The sequence below is a fragment of the Capricornis sumatraensis genome, chromosome 6 (genome assembly GCF_032405125.1).
Source record: "Capricornis sumatraensis isolate serow.1 chromosome 6, serow.2, whole genome shotgun sequence".
NCBI classification, from domain to species: Eukaryota; Metazoa; Chordata; class Mammalia; order Artiodactyla; family Bovidae; genus Capricornis; species Capricornis sumatraensis.
This window is the reverse complement of record NC_091074.1, coordinates 45,992,056-46,014,136: the sequence shown is the minus strand read 5'-3', so window position 1 is coordinate 46,014,136 and position 22,081 is coordinate 45,992,056. Positions and strand designations below refer to the sequence as shown.

The 22,081-nt window shown below is 40.3% G+C and overlaps 1 protein-coding gene across 1 annotated transcript in view; it reads left to right on the top strand.

The window, feature by feature from the left end:
* KDM4C (lysine demethylase 4C) overlaps positions 1 to 22,081 on the top strand; it is a 400,505-nt gene that overhangs the window by 323,346 nt on the left and 55,078 nt on the right. Inside the window, exon 18 of the mRNA XM_068973756.1 lies at positions 7,575 to 7,760. Coding sequence (XP_068829857.1) covers positions 7,575 to 7,760 — 186 coding nt within the window. The remainder of the gene's footprint in view (positions 1 to 7,574; positions 7,761 to 22,081) is intronic.

The window sequence follows — 22,081 nt, the reverse complement described above, 5'->3', positions numbered from 1 at the left end:
GCTGAAAGCAGCACAGTTCTGTGTGGCCCAAGTGGCGTGAGACTGCATGTGAATTGCTGCCCCTCACTATAGCAGCCCACGCCTGCAGTGTGAGTTCACCGTGGAGACCTCGGTTTTCAACCTTACCCACTCCTTCCTTCCCCAACCACTCTTTAGTTCTCTGGGTAAACTGATTTCTCTCAGTAACAATCTACTCCTCTCTCTGCCCCTTCTGAATCTTGCTTTCATGTGACAGTTCTTACATTCTGCTTTTCCTTCTGCTTGAGTTGTTTACTTGTCTGTCTCCTTCCCTGGATTGCAAGCTCCCTGCTGGAGATCTTTAGGCTTCATTCTACAGTGTTCCCCCAGTGCTGGCCATTGTTGGTGCATGAGTGGTTGACTTAATGAGTCCTAATGAGCAGAGCATGCATTTTACAGGTAGAATAAAAAGAAAAGGAAGTTTCTGTTTTAAAGTATATATGTAAGGATGTGGAGTACAATCAAAGTTTCAACCTCAGTCCTCTGACTTGCCTGCGACAATAGTGATATCCATTGAGTCCAACTTGATTCCCTGTTGGAACTGGAAATGTTAGCTTGCCATGGAGTTACCTGGCAAAAGTATCTTTGGAAAGCAAAAGAAAAAAGAAATTAGGTAATATCAGCTTGATACGTGCCTGATTAGGAAATACTAATTAGAAGTACTTGTGCCTCTTTTGGAGGCTTATTTATGGAAGCAAAACGATCGCAAAGTTGACAAAACAACAGTGAAATCATATTACAAATCAGATTAAAAAAGAAAGGGAAGAGGATGTGCTTTGAACCTCTGACTCCTTCACAGCTCATCATTTTTTGATGCCCTTTGCCAGGCTGTGCACGCTAAGAATCTAATGATACACAAAGCCTTATTGCCGGATACTTCATTAATTCTTCAACCCATTAGGAGCCTTAATAGCCTATGCCATTGGAATAAGTATGGAAATCCTGTCCCCCAAGAAAAGTACAGTGCTCTATAAATCATACTCGCCTGAGGATTCTCTCAGCCCTTGACACAGCAGAATAGATGGAAAAATATTGTACCTCCTGAATTTCCTTATACTAAAGGCTCTCGGAATAATCGGCACCCCTTAACCCTTTAACCCTCCAGCCCAGTGTGTGATCCCTGGGTCAGCAGCATCAGTATCAGTGGCAACTTGTCAGAAATGCAGATTCAATAGCCCCAGCCCAGACACACTGACACTCTGAGGGTGGGGCCCATGATCTGTGTTTTAGGCAGGCCTCTCAGTGACTCTGAAGTTCTCTGACATCTCTGGTGGCATAGTTATGTGTAGAATCTTTTTTCGCTGATGAGGAAACAGGTGAGCAAGTTTATGACTTGATCAAAATGTACTTGCTGAGATTTAGTTGATTTCAACAAACATTGAGCAGCTCTTATGCCCCAGGCATCCTTTCTAGAAAACCGTAAAGGCGGATGACACCTTATCGTTGTCACTCTGTAGGGTCCTCTGTGTCAGCACTTTCCTGCTATGCTGTGTTGGTCTCCCTTGGACATCAGCATCTCCGCTGCTTGTTCAGGAGCACTCCAAGTGATGGCCCTCTAGGCTGCGTCATTGAATTTCTCAAATCTCTTAGTAATTGTTTTCCAGAAATTGGTTCCTCATTCCTTTCCCAGTGGGTCACTGCCATCTCAAAGAGGAACTGCAGGAAGAATGGCCCTGTCTTTCCAAACATTCTGTGCTTTTAAGTGCCCAATCTTACTGTTCACAAGTTCTCTTCAATCCCCATCCCTCTAGAAATTGGTGTCACCTCAACCTTCTTCTATTTCGAGACATAAGCAAATGATAGAGAGGTTCTTTCCCACAGCAGACAGTGTCCAGCCCTGGCCTTGTGTGAGTAGCTCTGTTTAAAGGAGGATATAGAATCTCTGTCAACAAAGGATAAGAGTAAAAAACACTTAACATTTAGCTTCCTCTTAATAGCCACTTGCCTAGTCCATGTCCTTATCATCCTGTGGTTTCATAAGAGTATCTTTCTCCACCAGTCTGTTCTTTATCCACCTTGCTGTTAGAATCCATGAAGTTGCTCAGTCGTGTCCAACTCTTTGCGACCCCGTGAACTATAGCCCACCAGGCTCCTCCATCCATGGGATTTTCTAGGGAAGAATACTGGAGTGGGTTGCCATTTCCTTCTCCAGGGGATCCTCCCTACCCGGGGATCAAACCCGGGTCTCCCGCATTGAGGGAAGGCGCTTTACCGTCTGAGCTACCAGGTAATCAAATAATAATTCTGTCATTTCACAGCTCATTTCAAATATGTGCCTGTGGCCTATTGCAGGGGTCAGACAGTAGGGCCTGTGCTTGTTGTAAATAAAATTTTATTGGAACACGACCATGCCCATCAGTTCAGTTCAGTTGCTCAGTCGTGTCCTACTCTTTCGACCCCGTGAACTGCAGCACAACCATGCCCATCATTTGTGGATTATCTGTGGCTGCTTTTACACTACAGCTGACCCTTGAACAACATGGGTTTGAACTGCGTAGTCCATGTATCTGTGGATTTTTTTTCAGTACAGGTATTGTAAAAATTTTTGGAGATTTGCATCAATTTGAAAAAACTTGCAGATGAACCACATAGTTTAGAAATATGGGGAAAAATTAAGGAAATGTTAGGTATGTCGTGAATGCATAAACGATCACAGATGCTAGTAGATACTAGTCTATTTTATCATTTACTACCATTAAATATACAGAAATCTATTATAAAAAGTTAACATTTTTCATATGTTACACAAACAGACCAAACACAAACCCCATGCATTATACTAGGGTGTCATAAAGCAATGATATTACTGCTTCTTCATTATTAACGCGTGAATCATTATACTTGTAAATAAATATGAATTTTTAAAACATTGTCTTTTAATTTTTGATGCCTAGTGTTAGTGATACGATTAACATCTACAGTGTTTCATATCATAGGAGACAATTTGGTGTAGGTACTAACAAACAATTTATCTTATTAACAGATGACATAATCTTAAATATGGATAGAGTACAGTACTGTAAATGTATTTTGTCTTCTTTATGAGTATTTTAATAATGTTTTCTCTAGTTTATTTTAAGAATATATAAACATATAACATACCAGATAGGTGTTAATCAACTATTTATGTTATCACTAAGGCTTCAGTAAGTTATTATTAGTTCAGTTTTGGGTGAGTCGAAAGTTACTTGATTTTTGACTGTGCAGAGGTTGGGGGTGTCCCTGATCCCCATATTGCTCAGTTCAAGTACACAGTGCAGAGTTGAGTAGTTGCAGCTGACACTGGCACACAAGCCTAAAATATTTATCTGGCACTTTAAGAAAAAGTTCACTACCCTAGTCTGTAAGATAAAATTTAGTCTGTTTACACTTAACATACTGAATGATTTGGGTTTAGTTCTGCGAATTTCTAGTGTGTTTTTTTCCTTTGCTTCCACCCATTCTGTGTTTCTGTTTCTTTCTTTTCATGTCTTTGTTTGAATTTATTATTTTTCCTTATTCTGTTTTTTTTCCCACTTTTGGCGCTTTTAATCTTTTTCCAGTCAATTCAGGAACATTAGAACATTTAATGTTTATTTAACTTCATTTTTACCACTTTTGCCATACATGCAAATTGTCATCTATTCAAATTCTCTTTGTATTTCAAACCCAGAGGACATTACTATTATTGTTTATAAAGTGCATATTCATTTAGATTTATCCACATATTTAGCTTCTTGGTTAATCTTTAGTTCTTCTTGCATACTTCTGATCCTTGACTGTGGGAAAAAAAAATCTGTTTGCCCTAATGTTTGAAAGAAAATTAGGCTGGATGTAGACCTAATTTAATTTTCCTCTATAAATTGGAAAACATTGTTTCATTGTCTTTTAGCACTTGCTGTTGGAGACTAGAGATCTAATGGTAATCTGATTTTTCTCTTTTATTCTTTGGAAGATTTGGGAATTTTCTCTCTTTATTTGGAAATCTAAGATGTGTTTAGGTTATTTAAAAAAATCAGTCCTACTTGTTGGGTCTTTCTTCAGGTCACGATTTTTTCTGTTATTTTCTCTTTTTCTTTTCATCTAGAATGCCTCTTAGAGAGACAGTAGGACATCTGGGTCTCTTCCATACTCCGTAGCCTCTGTGTTTCATTTTCCTCCTTTTTGATCTTTTCTTCTGTGTTCTGTGCAATCTCTGGGCTCCATCTTTCAGTTGCTAATTTGATCTTCATTGGGATCCATTCCAGAACTTGACACATCTTGTTTTTTTTTAACAATAATATTTTTAATTTTAGAACTGTGACTTGTTTTTGTTTTTTAGTTGATGGCATATAGTTTGGAATATCTATCAAAATGTGTATATCTCTTTTAACTAATTGTCTGTTTCCCATTACCTGATTCCTTAGGCCAACTTTTCTGTAAGTATAGCACTTCTTGTTCATGGCATTGTTTTCCTTCAAGTGTTCGTGATTTTTAAAGTATATGATTGTATTCTGGTTGCGTCCTTGGGTGCACTTTTTTCTCTTAGCCCAAATGAGAATCCACTTGTCCTGCTGGCGAATGATAGCTCAGCTCACAGTACTCGGGTTCAGATCAGATCCGTTTACTTCACCTGCTGGTGATGAGTGGGGGCAGGGTGGACCATAGAGCTGGCTTGGCAATGGGTCACTTGTCTTTTTTTTTTTTTTTTTAACCCATTGGGAAAGATTTTATTTATTTAAATTTTTAATAAATTTTAATTATTTGCTTTTACTCTTGGCATTGGCCTTGCCAGAACTGCCTCCACAGAGATACCTAGGAATAGTTTTTACTGAGGCTCTTGTCCCTGAAATTAAGTGCTCCATTTTTTGTTAGTTAGTGCTGTTGTGGTTTCATTCTTTTTCATATCTCTTTATTTAGTTAGGGTTTGGGAATGGAGAGTTTACAGCAGGGGCTAAGTCTGCTATCTTGATCTAGTCAGTGTTTCATTTCTTTAAAGCCTTTTTCCTTCTGTTGCCCCCAAGCATACCCTCGTTGCACTGGTCATTCTAGTTCCATATAGCATTTTATTTCTACTTCTTTCATAGTACTTAATTTTATTCTAATTTGCAACATTCTAGGAAGTGTTGTGTGTCTTTATCTTTACCCTATTGAGTTAAATCCCATAGCCCATCAGTGTAGGTGTCAAATTGCCACAGATGCTCCAGCCAGGGTGAAGCACAGTTGGTTTAGTAGCAAGCAAGCGAAACTGTGATGTTGGAGAGGACTCTTGAGAGTCCCTTGGACTGCAAGGAGATCAAACCAGTCCATCCTAAAGGAAATCAGTCCTGAATATTCATTGGAAGGACTGATGCTAAAGCTGAAGCTCCAGTACTTTGGCCACCTGATGCAAAGAACGGACTCGTTAGAAAAGACCCTGATGCTGGGAAAGATTGAGGACAGGAGGTGAAGGGGACAACGGAGGACCAGATGGTTGGATGGCATCACTGACTCAATGGACATGAGTTTGAGCAAGCTCTGGGAGATGGTGAAGGACAGGGAAGCCTGGAGTGCTGCAGTTCATGGAGTCGCAAAGAGTTGGACACCACTGAACGACTGAACAACAACAAAAGTGAAACAGGGGTTCGGAAGTGCTATGTTGACTGTACTACAGCATACAAAATGGCTCCTCTACCAAGTTTTGCAGAATTCTCTGTCTCTGCAAGAACTTCGTTAATGTTTAGGTCAATTTTCCCAACTCCAGGAAATAAACATCTTCTAAAGCATGGTATTACAATAGCCTGCAGTTGGGATGACTTTCTAAGGATTATGGATCTATCCTTAGAAATCACCCCATCCGGTCTTCCTGGGAAAGGAGGCATTTCCCTTACAAAATTCCAAGGATTGAGTTAAATGTATACTGAGCTTAAATGTATACTGTCTGTCTCCTTCCTTCTTTCTGGAGTTGCTGTTTATTGAGGAAGTTAATTTTAGAAGAGGCTGAGAAGCTTGGAGTTATCAATTCATTAATTAGCTAAGTCATAATACTCTTCCTTATTCTTGATTCTATTTAATTAGTAAAATAGGAAACGATTTCTCCTTTCATACATCTGTCAATATCTGAATTTATTCAAACACTGACCTCACTGTGGTATGATTAGGCTCTTAAAAGATTATCTGATTATGCCTGGGGTTTCTGATATGAGGTCTTGCTGCTTTACCTGTCATCATATTTTGAATGGTTGGAGTTGAGAAAAAAGATACCAGAATACTAAGAATTACCAGGAATATACTGAACCTAATACCAAGAATTTGCCACAGAGATATCAAGATGTTAAATAATGCTTTTATTCATATTATAATGGGTCTTATTTTAGTTATTTGGGAAGATGAATCAAAATGACATGAAATAAAAGAAGAGATCCAGTTGGAGGCCATTATTACACTGGGCAAGACACCATGGACCAAGATCGTGGCAGCTGGTGTAGATGAGTAGAGTGAAAGCAGAATAAGCTTAAGGTGCAGAATTTATAAGACTGAAGATGCTGATCAGATGTGAGGGCAAAGAAGAGTTAGAAGTTTAGCGCATACTGTTTCATGCAAGTTTTTGATAAAATGTTACGGTCCTCTAAGGGCATTGAGTGCAAGTATCTTTTTTTGTCTCAGGAAGGAAAAGGTACCTATAAAAGAAAAGCATTTTCACCAACAATTGGTCAGCTTGCAGACGTTATCCTTAGAAAAGAGAATTTGAGCTTTTTGATCATTCTGTTTCTTTTGCTTTCTGAACCTGATCCTACATTGTCCTACAACTCTCTTTTCCTAATCGTCAAGTATTAGTTCACAAATCTTGTATTTAGTAAAGCTGTTGGATTTTTTTTTTCCATCTCTCATAACAAATGTACTGATAATGTTTAGGGCTAATTGTATGCAATTTAATTTTCAGATTGTGGTAATTATTATTGCTGTTTTTATTTCCATTCTTTCTTTCCCAGGCATAGTCAGCTGTAGATATTCAACAAAATTATGCCCTTTGGGGTGATTTCCAATTTTCTCACTTTGGGAAGCATATTTTTGTTTCAGTCATGAAGGGTTCAGATTTGGATTATTAAACACTTGAGCCATAGTTTCCACAGTGGCCCATTTAACATTTTACATTTCCTTGTAGATAGAAACCTTAGCCCATCTGTGTGCTATTTGGGTATTTTTGAAGACCTCATCTAATTTAGGAGAATATGTGCCTGTCTGATGTACAGAAAAGCCCGCCATGCAGGCGGTAAAAGAGAAATAGCTTCAGTGTTCATGGATGACTTACAGGAGCAACCAGGGGGCCTTTCCGTCAGTTCTATGCATGGAGAAGCATGTGCAGAAGGGCTTGGCTTTCCTAACCGCAAGGAGTGTTCCAGCATATGTCTTGTAAGATGTGGCCATACTGGCATGTTTCCTTGAAGGTATGTGGCTTGTATTGCCATAGTCAGTCTCACCACTAGGGCCCCTGGAGATCAGGCCTTGCTGATATCATCAGTGTTCTTCCTCTCTAAAAGTTGTTATGCTGTGAAATGTGGGAATTCGCTGAGTTAACAGAGTTTCAATTGACAGTCTTCTTTGTTTTAATCCTCCAGAAGTGCATGTTCTGCAGACACCGGGTTAAGAAGGTCTCTGGAGCCTGCATCCAGTGTTCCTACGGGCGTTGCCCAGCCTCCTTCCACGTCACGTGTGCTCATGCTGCTGGGGTGCTGATGGAGCCTGATGATTGGCCATATGTGGTGAACATCACGTGCTTCCGACATAAGGTCAACCCACACGTGGTAAGGCCTGCTGTCCCTTTGCTGATGCCAAGACTGCATGTGAATCCCCTCCTGTATATCCCCCAAGTCTAGCATGCTCTGCTCCGTAACGTTACTACTCATTGATGATGTGTTTAGCATGTAAGTCTCTTGAAGACAGGGATTATACGTTACTATTTACTAGTATTTGTCCAAGACCCATTAGTGTCTGGCACATGCTAGATGCAGCACATATTTATGAGCTGAATGAGTGAATGAACAGATGAATGGATAAAAGTCTTTGTGGCTGTTCTGGTTTGGGGTCTGTATACAGGGCTGCCGAGTATGGTTGTACAGATTATCCACTGCACATATCCAGAATGAGGGGGAGAGCATTTCTGGGAAGAGACTGATGTGAAAACATCTCCTGAGATCCTGCAGTGTTTAATTCAGACACTTGTATACTCTGGTCTTGGGGGTTTATTTCCTCTCTTCTAGAAAAAAACAAAGAGCAGTAACACAGTAAGGGGAGGGAGAGGGTGGTCACGAACATTGAAGGACATGCTGCCTGAGATGGGATAAGCTAGAGGCAGTGCAGAGGCACCAGCAGGAGTAAGGACAAGCTCAGAAAAGCAGAAATGGAGAAGAGAAGTACACACGTCAGCATTTTCTGCCTTTTCCATTTCACTCAGGATTGAACCTGTTTCTAGGAAAAGAATGTTTGCAACAAACTAACATGTGAATTCAACTGTAATTCAGTTTACCTGTCCTTGGTGAATGGACTCTTTCCTCTGTTTCAAAGGCTTAGAATCATTCAGACAGTGCAGATGGTTGCTATGCCTTGGTTAGCTTTCCTGATCACCATCATTGTCTGTGGCTTTCAGTGAAGAGGCTGAAACATCCTGTTGACCCTCAGTTTCACTAATGTGCTGAAGGTCCCAGGAAGCTTGGCCACAGACTATTTGCAGCCTCACATGCTTGTCCCATGTCTCTAATTACCTCCTATGAGCAGCCTGCCAGGTCACTACCGTGGGCTGGGGAGCTATGACCCCTATACAATACATCTCTCAGCTTTTTGATTCCAGCAGCTTCTTCTGGTGTCTTGAGAAATACTTGATGTTTGTGGGTTGGGTCTTTGTGTGGATGCATGTGAATGTGTAAATGTAGAAAATGACATCACAAACTGTCATGTCTAATTTAAAGTTATTTTCCATTGTCGTAGGTCTCAAGTTACATATTCATTGGTGTTTTTTCCTTAATTTCTTGAGTTGATAGGCTCTTGCTAAGAATAGTACATGTACTCAGCAGAAAGCCCACTTTAGCAACTTTAAAAAATTACACTAATAACACATTGCATTACTGGCACTTTGCCATTTACAGGGCAGTTGCTAACATTACCTCGTCAGACGACTCATGAGGATACATTTTGAGATGTGAACCAGGTCACAGCCTCTGGAGTCAGATGTTGCTGTTCACACTTACATTCTGCCAGGAGCACACGTACAGCCGTGTGTGAGTTCTTCTCGCTGAGCCTCGGCTTCCTCATCTACAATGGCATGCCCACCTCATCGTGTGGTTTTCAGTTCACCTCACACTGTAAGCCCTCAGAAGATGAAAGCTGTGTTACTGCTCTCTCTTTTTTATTACTTCCACTGCCACTGTTGCTGCTCCATTCCTTTGTGAACTGGGCCACATGAGTAATGCTATCCGTACTTCAAGGATAGGAAGCCCAAGTTCAGAGAGGTTCAGTTTTTTGCCCAAATATTCAGTTAATGAGCGACAGGTGCTGGAATGTAAATATGTTTTCAGCCCATAGTCTACTATTTGTTGAATTCCACACCCCAAACCTCAAGTGGCGCTAGAGGTGTTCATTTGAACCTTTGCTTGGGATCGTATATTCCCTTTTTAATATTTCAGAGCTCTGTGGTTACTGACGATTATATTGAAGTTGCTGTTAAAGAGATCCAGGTGTTTAATCAGGACTTCATTCCTCTTAACTCTGATGTGTTTGGTTCAGTCAGGTTTATGTTACTAATGTGTTTCATAAATGATGATGAAAGAGAAAATATTTGACTTTGAGATGATTTAGAAACTATTCTTCCCTACAGACCACTTCAGAACTTGGTATACTTTGTAAAGGGTTGGGAGGAAATCATATAATTTACAGCATTACATGTGGTGGGCTTTCTCTATGAGGAAAACATTTTAGTGTTCATAAATTGCCTTTGCAAAATTCTCTAGGCTGAAGCACTGTGAACACTGGATTTCTGAAATACATTCCTGGTAGCTAATACTTATCCATTATTCTTAATTAGACTTCAGATATGGATTCCTCCCCAAAATGTTTGATAACTAACTTGAGGGAATCTGTAGAATCTGGGAACTTTGGTTAAGAGCATTGTAATTACCCTTATTGCATTAAATGTTCTTTCCTTTTTGAAGCGTAAAAAAATTGAACTTCACTCAAGTATCCCTCTTTGTGTAAGCTGTGAATGCCAGGGATACACTCCCCAGAGGCAGAAGTGTAGTTTGTCTGTGTTCTCGACCATGCTGAGATGGTTCGGTAGTAATAGGCAACTGCTGAATCATAGCAGTGAAAAAACTCGTGAGATGAAGTCCAGGCTAACTTGGCAACCCATCACAGGCGTTTCTGAGAGTAGAGGATGCTTGACTAATTTAGGTGAAATGAAGTATAAAACTACAGTTACTTCAGTACTCCAGTTTTACTTTTTTTTTTTGCTTTTTCCATTATTTGCTTTTTGCATCTATAAGGACCATTTTAAAGTAAATTCTACTTCTCCTTTAATGCCATAAATTATTTTAAATACACTAGCTTATTCAGTGTTGTTGATCTTTGGGTATAAAATCACTCTGGATAATGGTACAGAAATTTCATCTGATTTATTATAATGCACTTTTCCATTGGACAATAAGCATACTCTGTGGTTAGAATGATGGTATTTGGGAAAACAGGTAGCTTTCAAATTCTTTATTATTATTTACTTACGGCCGTACTGGATCTTCATTGCCGCTTAGGCTCGAAGGTGCGAGGGCTTCAGTACTTGCAGCGTGTGAGCTCAGCAGTTGTGCATCCGGGCTTAGTTGCTCCGTGGCACGTGGCATCTTCCTGGGCCAGGGGTTGAATCCTTGTCCCCTGCATCGACAGGTGGGTTCTTAACAAATGGACCACCAAGGAGTCCAGCTTTCAAATTGTTGAAGTAGAAAGGAGCATGTTATAGTAAGTGCACCGCTAGCCACCCCCACCCCCACCCCCTGTTATTTTAACCTAAATTTTAATACAGAGTTTTCAGTATTTTTGTCAAACATATGTTTTTTGACTGGTACCTGCTTTCTTGCAAGTATGAGGTTTTATTCATATGTGCTTGTGTATGTGCACATGTGATAATGTCAGTAGTGTTGTGATACTTGACCATCCTTTGCCAGGATCCACTGTGGCCTCTTTCTGGGCTCTATTTCTGAAGGTTCCATTGGATGTATTCCTAACCCACTTGCATGCATGTTGAATGGAAGTTTGTAAGGAAAAGGCAGAGAACACACTATGGTAAAAGTGGTTTTGAAACTGGGAGCTTTGGAAGCATTTCTTACTCAAAGCAAACCATGAACTACTCACAAAGTTTATACTTCCTGCAAAGTGCAGCCACTGACTGCCTCCCCACACCTGAGTGAACTAGACAGGTGTCCAGTGGAAGAGATGCCTGAATAACGGAAGGCAGCAGAGCTGAGAAAGATGGCGTGCACAGATTTTTTTCAAGCAAATTACTTCAATAAACTTTCATATTAGATTATAGTGTTTGTTCCATGTATGCAGTATTGGAGCTCCAGAATTCCTTGTACGTTATGCATTAATACATTGTAAAAAGCAGGGCCCCTCTAACACACAGTCTTATATAAGGTACATCGTTTTTGTCTTAATACCCTCTCCTGTCAAAGACATTTGAGAAATTTATTTCCTTTATCATTTTCTAAGTTGTGGCTGCTAATACGGGGATAGACACCTATTCAAAAAAAGAGGAAGAATTTGAGTAGAGAAAATGTCTTAGTGGTCAACTTTTTTTTCCTGCTGTTTGGTATATTTTTTCATTTTTTCTATTATTTTAACTAGATCATTATATTTAGTAGATTTAACCAATATTTTATCTTTTAAATTCAGTTCATTTCAGTCCAGTCGCTCAGTCATGCCTGACTCTTTGCAACCCCATGAATCGCAGCACGCCAGGCCTCCCTGTCCATCACCAACTCCCAGAGTTCACTCAGACTCACATCCATCAAGTCAGTGATGCCATCCAGTCATCTCATCCTCGGTTGTCCCCTTCTCCTCCTGCTTCCAATCCCTCCTAGCATCAGAGTCTTTTCCAATGAGTCAACTCTTCGCATGAGGTAGCCAAAGTACTGGAGCTTCAGCTTTAGCATCATTCCTTCCAAAGAAATCCCAGGGTTGATCTCCTTCAGAATGGACTGGTTGGATCTCCTTGCAGTCCAAGAGACTCTCAAGAGTCTTCTCCAACACCACAGTTCAAAAGCATCAATTCTTCGGTGCTCAGCCTTCTTCACAGTCCAACTCTCACATCCATACATGAGTACTCAGCGATCCATAGAAGCTGCTTGGTATAAATTTGTTGAAATAGCTCTCTAATGCTAGGGAATGAGCTTAGTGGACACAAGAGAGGTAGTATTTATTGAGTATCTTTTTATCAAGCATGTGTTACACATTTGGTTATGTTGGCTTCTGTATCGGCTCCTCCCACTCTGAAAGGTTCTCTTGTCTCTTTAGCTCACCTTCATGATCTATTCTTTTTTTTTTTTAATCTTATTTATTTATTTATTTATTTATTTTCACTTTTTAAAATTTATTTATTTATTTATTTTTTTAATTTTAAAATCTTTAATTCTTACATGTGTTCCCAAACATGAACCCCCCATAACATCTCTGTGGGTCATCCCCATGCACCAACCCCAAGCATGCTGTATCCTGCGTCAGACATGGATTGGCGATTCAATTCTTACATGATAGTATACATGTTACAATGCCATTCTCCAAAATCATCCCACCCTCTCCCTCTCCCTCTGAGTCCAAAAGTCCATTATACACAGCTGTGTCTTTTTTCCTGTCTTGCATACAGGGTCGTCATTGCCATCTTTCTAGATTCCATATATATGTGTTAGTATACTGTATTGGTGTTTTTCTTTCTGGCTTACTTCACTCTGTATAATCGGCTCCAGTTTCATCCATCTCATCAGAACTGATTCAAATGAATTCTTTTTAACGGCTGAGTAATACTCCATTGTGTATATGTACCACAGCTTTCTTATCCATTCATCTGCTGATGGACATCTAGGTTGTTTCCATGTCCTGGCTATTATAAACAGTGCTGCGATGAACATTGGGGTACATGTGTCTCTTTCAATTCTGGTTTCCTCGGTGTGTATGCCCAGCAGTGGGATTGCTGGGTCATAAGGTAGTTCTATTTGCAATTTTTTAAGGAATCTCCACACTGTTCTCCATAGTGGCTGTACTAGTTTGCATTCCCACCAACAGTGTAGGAGGGTTCCCTTTTCTCCACACCCTCTCCAGCATTTATTGCTTGCAGATTTTTGGATCGCAGCCATTCTGACTGGTGTGAAGTGGTACCTCATTGTGGTTTTGATTTGCATTTCTCTGATAATGAGTGATGTTGAGCATCTTTTCATGTGTTTGTTAGCCATCTGTATGTCTTCTTTGGAGAAATGTCTATTTAGTTCTTTGGCCCATTTTTTGATTGGGTCATTTATTTTTCTGGAATTGAGCTGCATAAGTTGCTTGTATATTTTTGAGATTAGTTGTTTGTCAGTTGCTTCATTTGCTATTATTTTCTCCCATTCAGAAGGCTGTCTTTTCACCTTGCTTATAGTTTCCTATGTAGCATTCATCTTTGTTATAGAACTTGAATCCTTGCTCAACACTTGCTGACTTCTTTCCCTGCTTGTGTCTTCAGGTCAGCAGCCCAGGCAAGTTTCACTAACTCCTTCCCTGCCCATCACTGCATGGCTCAGGACAGGATGGGACACCTGCATTGCCCAGGATTTGGTGAAGGACTTGGAGCAAGGCAGCCCTTCTGGTTAATCCATGCTTGTGTAACTAACCTTTGGGTGGTAATGGGGTGAGAATATCTGTCAGCACTAACAATACCTTCCTTGGTGTGCAGAAACAGTTCTTACCTTGCCAGTATGTGGAGCACCAGGTGATCAAGGCCCCTAAATTCTAAACCCTAAAATATTGTATAGCATATTATACTTTCAGTATTGGTTATTGAGAAAACACCAAATGATAAAAAATATTAAGAAATCGGGAACACTTTTATATGAATTCATTAATTACAAAAAGGGTCTGCAGTGTTTCAGGTTGATTATAGATTGATACAGAGAGACCTCACTCACTCACTCCCACTGTAAATTCCCACTGATGCTTTTGGACATCTTCATGGGTTCTAGCCTTTTACAGATCCAGCAGGTACCAGTTGACTGTAATTTTCTTCTTGGTACTTCTGTCACTCTGTGAACATGCAGAGTCAAAACCAAGCACTCTGATGTAGAAGCTAGGCTCTTAGCTGCTGTGCTCTATTCCCTAAGAAGATAGGCTAAATAAAGATACGAGTAAAATGTTTTGAGAGTCCTTGGAAGGAAGTCACTAATTCTATCTGGGGCAGTCAGGTGGCATTCACAGAGGAGGTAGCATTTGTGCTGGTTCTAAAAGAGAAAAGTTTGAGTTTGCTAAGTTGATGTGTCAACTGCATTCGAGCCGGCATTGGAAGGCCACAGTGAAAGGAAACCAAACTCTCAGTTAGTTATTAGTTCTCAATAATCATCTGGTTGTCTCTTGATTCAACCCATGGTATGAATCCATCATCTTTAGTTCTCAATAATCATCTGGTTGTCTCTTGATTCAACCCATGGTATGAATCCATCATCTTTTGTTTTTTTCTTTTCCCTCCTTAAGTTTAGAGTTCCATCCTATGGCTTGACTCTGTCCCCTTCATGCTTTTAAGAAAGAGAACCAGAATTTATTGGAGAAGGAAATGGCAACCCACTACAGTATTCTTGCTTGGAGAATCCCATGGACAGAGGAGCCTGTTGGGCTGTAGTCCATGGGGTCGCAAAGAGTTGGACACAACTGAGCAACTAACGCTAACACTCATCCAACAATGATCTGAATGTTTTCATTTCCATAAACCCTCTTCGTCACCCTGATCTGCGTGTCTTTGTGATTAACAGGGTTTGGTGATGTTTTTTCTGTAACAGTTGAGGTATTGCTAACCCCCTTTCTGTTCAGTTAGTAAAGTTTGTCATGACCAAAAAACAAACTCTTCTTAGACTTGTGCATAATAATCTGATATTTGTATATGGTTTTTCTATGTAAGTTGTTTTTGAAACATCCGTCTCAATTTGTACTGTTATTGAATAGCAGAAAGCGTTCTGACCAAAGCAAAGGTCTGGTGTAAAAAATTCTTAGCAAGGGTTTAAAAAAACAAACAAATAATATAGTGATTTAGGGGTGAGTGTGTTCAATCTTTCTAAATCAGATATACGTTTCAAAAAGAAATCCCTCACCCTTTTATCAGTAGTAGTGTTTTGCTGAGCTCTCAATCCATGTATCCTAGATGACAGAAAGTTAAGGCCAGATTTGCCTGGGAGAAGAAGTACTTAACACAGACATTTTAGAATATTTACAGTTGGAACCAATTTTTCCCTTGTTCACTTTATTAACTAAAAACACTATTAAGTGTTTTTCTTAATTTTATCAAGAAAATTAAGCATATCCCACTTCAAACTTCTGCATTCTATTAATAACCCTCATTTTAATTTCCTGCTGCTATTTCTATAGACATTTCCTAGGGAAGGGCAAGGTCAGTGATCATGGAGCTCTTCTCCTTCGGGCTTCCAGTAAGTAGAAGTGCTTCAGAGTCTCTGGCCCTGGGTTTCTACTGTCTTTCCATCATACCTGGTGTAGTTAGGGAAACCTAGGGAATCTGTTCGGCGAAGACAATGGCACCCCACTCCAGTACTCTTACCTGGACGGAGGAGCCTGGTGGGCTGCAGTCCATGGGGTCTCGAAGAGTCGCACATGACTGAGCGACTTCACTTTGACTTTTCACTTTCATGCATTGGAGAACGAAATGGCAACCCACTCCAGTGTTCTTGCCTGGAGAATCCCAGGGACGGGGGAGCCTGGTGGGCTGCCGTCTATGGGGTCGCACGGAGTCGGACACGACTGAAGCGACCTAGCAGCAGCAGCAGGGAGTCTGTTGGAGGGACGTCATACCTTCTACTGGGCCTGGTTGTGGCGCATAGAGGAAAATTCCACTAACACTGTCCCCACAAGCTCCCCACAGTGACTTCATGGTCCCAGGCAGAGGCTCTTCTGCCCCCATGGAACCATCTTTACCTTACCCTTCTGTCCCTCCATTTTCCAGTCCCTTTTCAGTCTAGTCACTTGGTAAGGGTCTTTGTGCTGGTCCCCGCTTGGGCACCAGCTGCAGAGACTCCAGACCCATTTCTGATGCTAATTAAAGTGTTTCAGGGGGAATTCTGAATTTGCGGGAAGAGATAACAGATGCCTCCATTTCAGATTCTAATTTTAATTCAGTCAAGGGTACAGAAACTAATCAGAAGGGGGAGACCATGCAGGCAGGGGAGGGCTGAGTGCCTCGATGTGGCACCTCTCCAGCACACCGTTCCCTAGAGGGCTGCCCCGTTGTGACTGGCTGCTGCTGTATTGAAGCAGAACTGTGGTTTGCCACCACATAGTTGCTCTATGTAAGGGGTTTACATTTCCATTCTGGAAGGATTTACTTGTAACAGTCTGGGCCTTTCCATTTAAGGAAAAGTGTGCACGCACCTGGCTCTTGAATCAGACTCATGATCAACAAGGCCACACTGTCATCTGGGGGCAGAAAGCAGAGTCGGTTCCCAGTGACTCAGAACAATATCTCTGCCTTTAAGTATAGCATTTCTCCAGACTCTGATTTCTTGTCCTTTATCCTTTAATCTGGTTGAGTTAAAAAACAAACAAACATTATTTCAAATTTCCTGGAAGCATCCAAAGGCATTTGAAAAATGTTAGGACATAAGTTATATGGGATGCCTTATTTATTTTACAAATAGACAGTGCTTGCTCCTAAGGGCCCAGAGAGCCCCTGAAATAACTCTGAAGCCATGTTGGCTGCTGAGGCCTTAAGTGTATTGATGTGAATGTTAGCAGTCACCCTCTGTGGAGCCCTGATTTCCAGGAGATCTCTTGTTCAACAGCCTTGGCTATCTTCTCTCTCAAAAATGTGGAAAGGAAAATTTTGCCTAAACTTTTTATTTAGCTTTGTAAAACTGCAAAATAATCCTGACTTTAAAAAGAAAAATTTAGGAAAAATCTGCATCTTGGTTACAGGAGTTTTTTGGTGTTTATCACTAAAGCAGATTCATCAGAACCCCCAGGAAGTACTTGTCATGTTGTATTTCCTACTTGGCCATCTTATCCCCACCCCCTGCCCCGAAGTGCATCATGGGACCAGGGACCAGTCAGCCAATCTACTGCAGGAGAGGCAAGCGCAGGAAGGACTGTTTACATGGGACCGTTGATACTTGACAACTTCACGGACCACACATACTTAGGGAAATCAAGTCTTGCACTCTTAAGAAACACTTATCTGGTTACATTTTTTAGCATAGGTAAGGTGTGTGTCTATATGAAACACTTGCTTTGCTTTTCACAGAATTATTTCCTCCGGAAATTTTAAGCTTTTCAGCAATTTAATACTCTTTTTTTAAAAAAAAAATGATTAGGGCATGCATTATTGTCTGATAGCTTGTTAAGAAAATTAAGTAGTGACACTAATCCCATATTTTAACATTGGTATTACAGTGAAGCACTGTGGATACAGTAGAGAAATATAAATGGAATGTGTCAGCAGACACACAACAGCAAAGAGAATTTGACATTCCAACATCTTGTAAAGCATAAGAGGCAGGATTTTCAATTCCTTCATGTAGAAAACAGTAATTAGATGCCATAGTCATAATGAAATCCATAGATACTGACACAGTGTAATGAAACTATAGTTTAATGAGACTATTAACTGCAAGCAGTGGAAAAGGCACTTACATAAGTTTCATCATTTTTTATCTAAAGGGCTACTCTAGGTCTGTGTTCTTTGTCCACATTCACCGAGCAGGATGTGTAAAGCTCTAAATTAACTAGAAGGGCCTCTTGAGGTCTCTTGGCAGGAAGCCAGTCAGCCTGGGGTTACCCCATCTCTCTGTCCCACCCTTCCACAGACTGTTGGTAGCCATCTTGGGATCTGAGCCGTTTTTCACATGCAAATCAATACTTCTTCCCTTTCTAGGTAAAAGGGATGGTTTCTTGGCCATTGCTTATCTGAAGCTGACTTTGTTTTCTCAGTGAGATTGCATGCATCTCTCTGTCTTCTCCCACACTGGGTGTAGTGGATCTGTGAAATTATAGAGTAGTATATGAAGGAACATAAGAGATTTCTTTTTCTACAATTTTTTTTCAATAGAATATTCTTTTAGTTTTTCTTTCAGCCATTCCTGTGCTGACCTGGCACTCAGAAGCTTTTTCTTGGGGCAAGAGGGAGGGTTGAAATGAAACCTCATTTCTTTGTGGGCATCGAATGTCCTTGTGAGTTGTTTTCCATTGTGTTTGTCTCTCCTTGAGTGTTATGTAGGCCTTTTCGTCAGGTTTGTCCCCATTTTCTCATATATTTCTCAAGAATTGGAAGAAAATTAACAATTTGCAAACCCTTACATTAAACAACTTTTAACTGTATCTTAAAATCTGTTGTATTGTATCTTTATCGTGTATTTGGAGTAAAGAAGAGCATCCTTAATAGATGCTAAGAAGCAGCTTTGGCTGAGGCTGCAGGAACCACAGAGGTTAGCATTAGATGTTGTTGGATGGGACACGAGGGCCATAGGCAGGGGGCTGGGAAGGAAGGGTTGCTGCCCTGGAGCCTCTCAGTCTTTCCCCTCCCAATCCTGCCTCCACTGGAGCCCACATAGCACTCTTTCAAGCACAGTGCTGGGCACAGAGAGACATTTAATTAACACTTGATAGACTGACAGATGGATATTAGCTTGCTTAATTAATAGTGGATGTTAAAGGCCTTGTGGATTTGTCCCCTTTGATTAACATCCTTGAGCCCACGTGGCAGAATCTGCACTGCTCCTGCTGCGGTTGTGATGAGCGGTAGGAAGCTTTTGGCTGACTTCTCCACTGCTCCTCTGGCTGTTTCTCCTGCGATTTTCAAGGAAGCTTAGGAAGCTTGCACATGTTCATTCGCAACCTCTCTCTACCTCTTTCTCTCTCTCCCTCCCTTTCTGTCTGATGCTCATGGAAGTAGTGTGCCTGTATAGAGTCAGAATTGACTATGCCACCCTGATTTTCTCTTGTGTTCAAGGTGACTGTCATTTTTCGTTCAGAGCAGCATATTGAGGTAGATGAGGTAAATAAAACTAATAGTAGCTAATATTGTTATAATGCCTATTATAGTTTATTGAACACTTTCACTGGTAGCGCGTTGCCTCTTTTGGTCCACACCATAACCCTTTGTTGCAGGTTTTTCTAATTGTATCCATTCTACAGGCGATGAAATGGAACTTCACAGAGGTTCAGCAGTCGTTAAAGTTCCAGAACTTCCCTGTCTCCAAAGTCAGAGCACGTGATGCGTCATTGAGATGGTGCTGATTTGGCTACACGTTTCCAGTTTGAGATCTTGGCTTGAATTAGCTTACATGGCTTCATTATTTACCTAGGCTTCCTTCTTGGTGACACAGAACAATTATTAAGCCCTTTAATTAATCTCTTTGCTTTAGGTCACCTTGTTAAGAAAATCTTTTCATCTCTTTTAGTTATTTTTAACCCAGTTACCCACTGTAATTGAGATCCAAAAATCTTTATGGGTAGGAGGACTGTGTAGTAATACCCCATGTCCCTTGCTTCTCTCTGTTGAAAACATCCCATCTGAGGTTTTTTTAAAAGTTACAGTACCTTATAAATGAATGAATACCTTCTCCTCATTTCTCCTAAATTATAATTCATTCCAACATTGTTTATATATTTTAGGTTCTTTGCATTTTCACATAGAATTTAAACACACACATAGCCTACTATGAATGATTGAGAGTTTGTTGAATCTATAGTCCCCTCCCCAACCCCCTAGTTTTATAGTCAGACCCAAGGAGCCTGAAGAGCATGTGAAATATAAAAGCCCAAGGCAGAGCTTCTGGCGCCAGGCATCCAGGGACTCACATACTCTCTAGCAGCTAATGAGATTGGAAATGAGTTAGCAAGAGCTCACATCAGATTCCATCTCAGTGGTAGACGCTCCACCTCCAGCTCCACCAGTCCAACTGATGGGAACTTTCCTCTCTGCTCTTTATAAAGTACATTATTGAAACTATTCAGAGTGGAAAGCAGGTGTTGCCTGCCTGTTGAGAGTTTCCTACATTAACACAATGAAGCCTCTGAAGATGTTTCTCCCATCCCAGTCCCCTTCACTTAGCTCCTGAACAAGACTACCACCTCTGAGGTGAGCTAATGACTCAAACGGAAAATAATTCATGTTTGTTTTTTTTTCCCCTCCGTTTCTTCCACAGCCTGTTAGTTATAACTTCTACAGACGTTAAACTGAATAAGGCCTTAAATCTGCTGGGAAACTGCTTACCACCATTTCCCACTGTATTATATGTTGTACTTAAAAACCCATGAGGAATCAAGTACATGTGAACAAATAGACATATCGAGAATTAAATACTTGTGACATTTTTATGAGCCTGCATGTGCATTTGTGCTATAAGAGCAATTATTTCTTCATGAAGCTCCAGGGAGTTAGGTTTTTCTGGGTTAAATATTTTTACCTAGCTCTTGTAATTTTACAAAGAAACTTTTCACTGTTACAAGGCACATTTAGATGAGTGATTTTTGCTTTGTAAGTTTGGTGAAAGAATAATAGTTTGTATTAATTTATTACTCTGATAACTGTAGGACTTTTTATAAAATGGATACCTTGAAAAAATATAATAACATCTCACATGTTATTAATTCATAGAAATTAGGGAGTAATAATAAAGTTGAGAAGGTAAAAGGGTTATTGGATATACATGGAAATGTGCATTTTGGCCTGTTCATGGAATAGGTTGCTAAGCTTTTTCCTTCACCTCTCCAGTCTTACTGATTGAATGATGGATATTCCTTGAGAGGTACCTCTGTGTACCTCTACATATACTATTTTATTTGGATTTGTACCCTTTATTAACATCATTATACAGATGGCGGACAAACCTAGGGATTTTCCTAAGATGACATTCCTGCCCGTGACTCATCTCATCACATGGATGGTGGGTGACCCTCCTTCAGGGTGTGAACACACATCCACCTTCCCAGGTCCGATAAGAGAAGACCTTGCCAAGGATAGAAATCTTCCTTCCTCTACCACACAGGACTCCTTGCCAAGCGATCACTGCAAAGGTCATATTTGAACTAACTCCTCTCTGCTCTCTGTCAGAAACTCACTGGGGAGAAATGATATTGACTATTGGAGAATACAGTATATATTCCAATGTCAGTACTTAAGTTAGATTCCTGTTCCAGTTTAGGTCACCCCAAAATTACTCATTTTAGGGTCCATAACTTCAGTCTTCACAGAGATGTCTTCATGGTGTTTCATTTTACTGCTATATCCATTTATTGACAGTTTATACAAGCAGCATATATAATAATGTTTTATAAGGTTGTTGTTAAAAGGTTGAGATAAAATCCTTTGAACAGTTTAGTATCAAGAGAAATTTGTCTGTGAGAGCATGTGGGGAAAAATTGAAAATTTCTTTCTAAATTCTAGCTCCAGTTTAATGATGCTATCAGTTTTGAGCATAGGCAGAGGTGGATTAGCAGTTTCTGTGACTCTGTCCACAATGGAAATCACATTACCTTTGGGAGAGAGATCTCAAAATATTACTTATGCCCATTGCATCTTTGAAATTAGGATATTAATAGTTGTTATTTGACCTGCCACTAGGTATTAGAATTTAATACATTGTTAAAGAAGTATATATACCACAAATTTGTTTTTTCAGTATTATTTCAGTGTAATTGGGGGGGGGGTGGCTAATCTTGTGTTTTATTTTATGCATTTAAGAATATTATTCTGAGTAGGGATCCATAGGTTCACAAGTTAACTGAGGGGGTCCATGGCAGCAAACACGCCATTTGCAGCGGCCTTCTGGGCACGTGTGTATATGGGGCCTCCTGGCCCCCTTAGGCCTGGTTCAGATGATCAAAAGGCTGTGGTGATAATTAT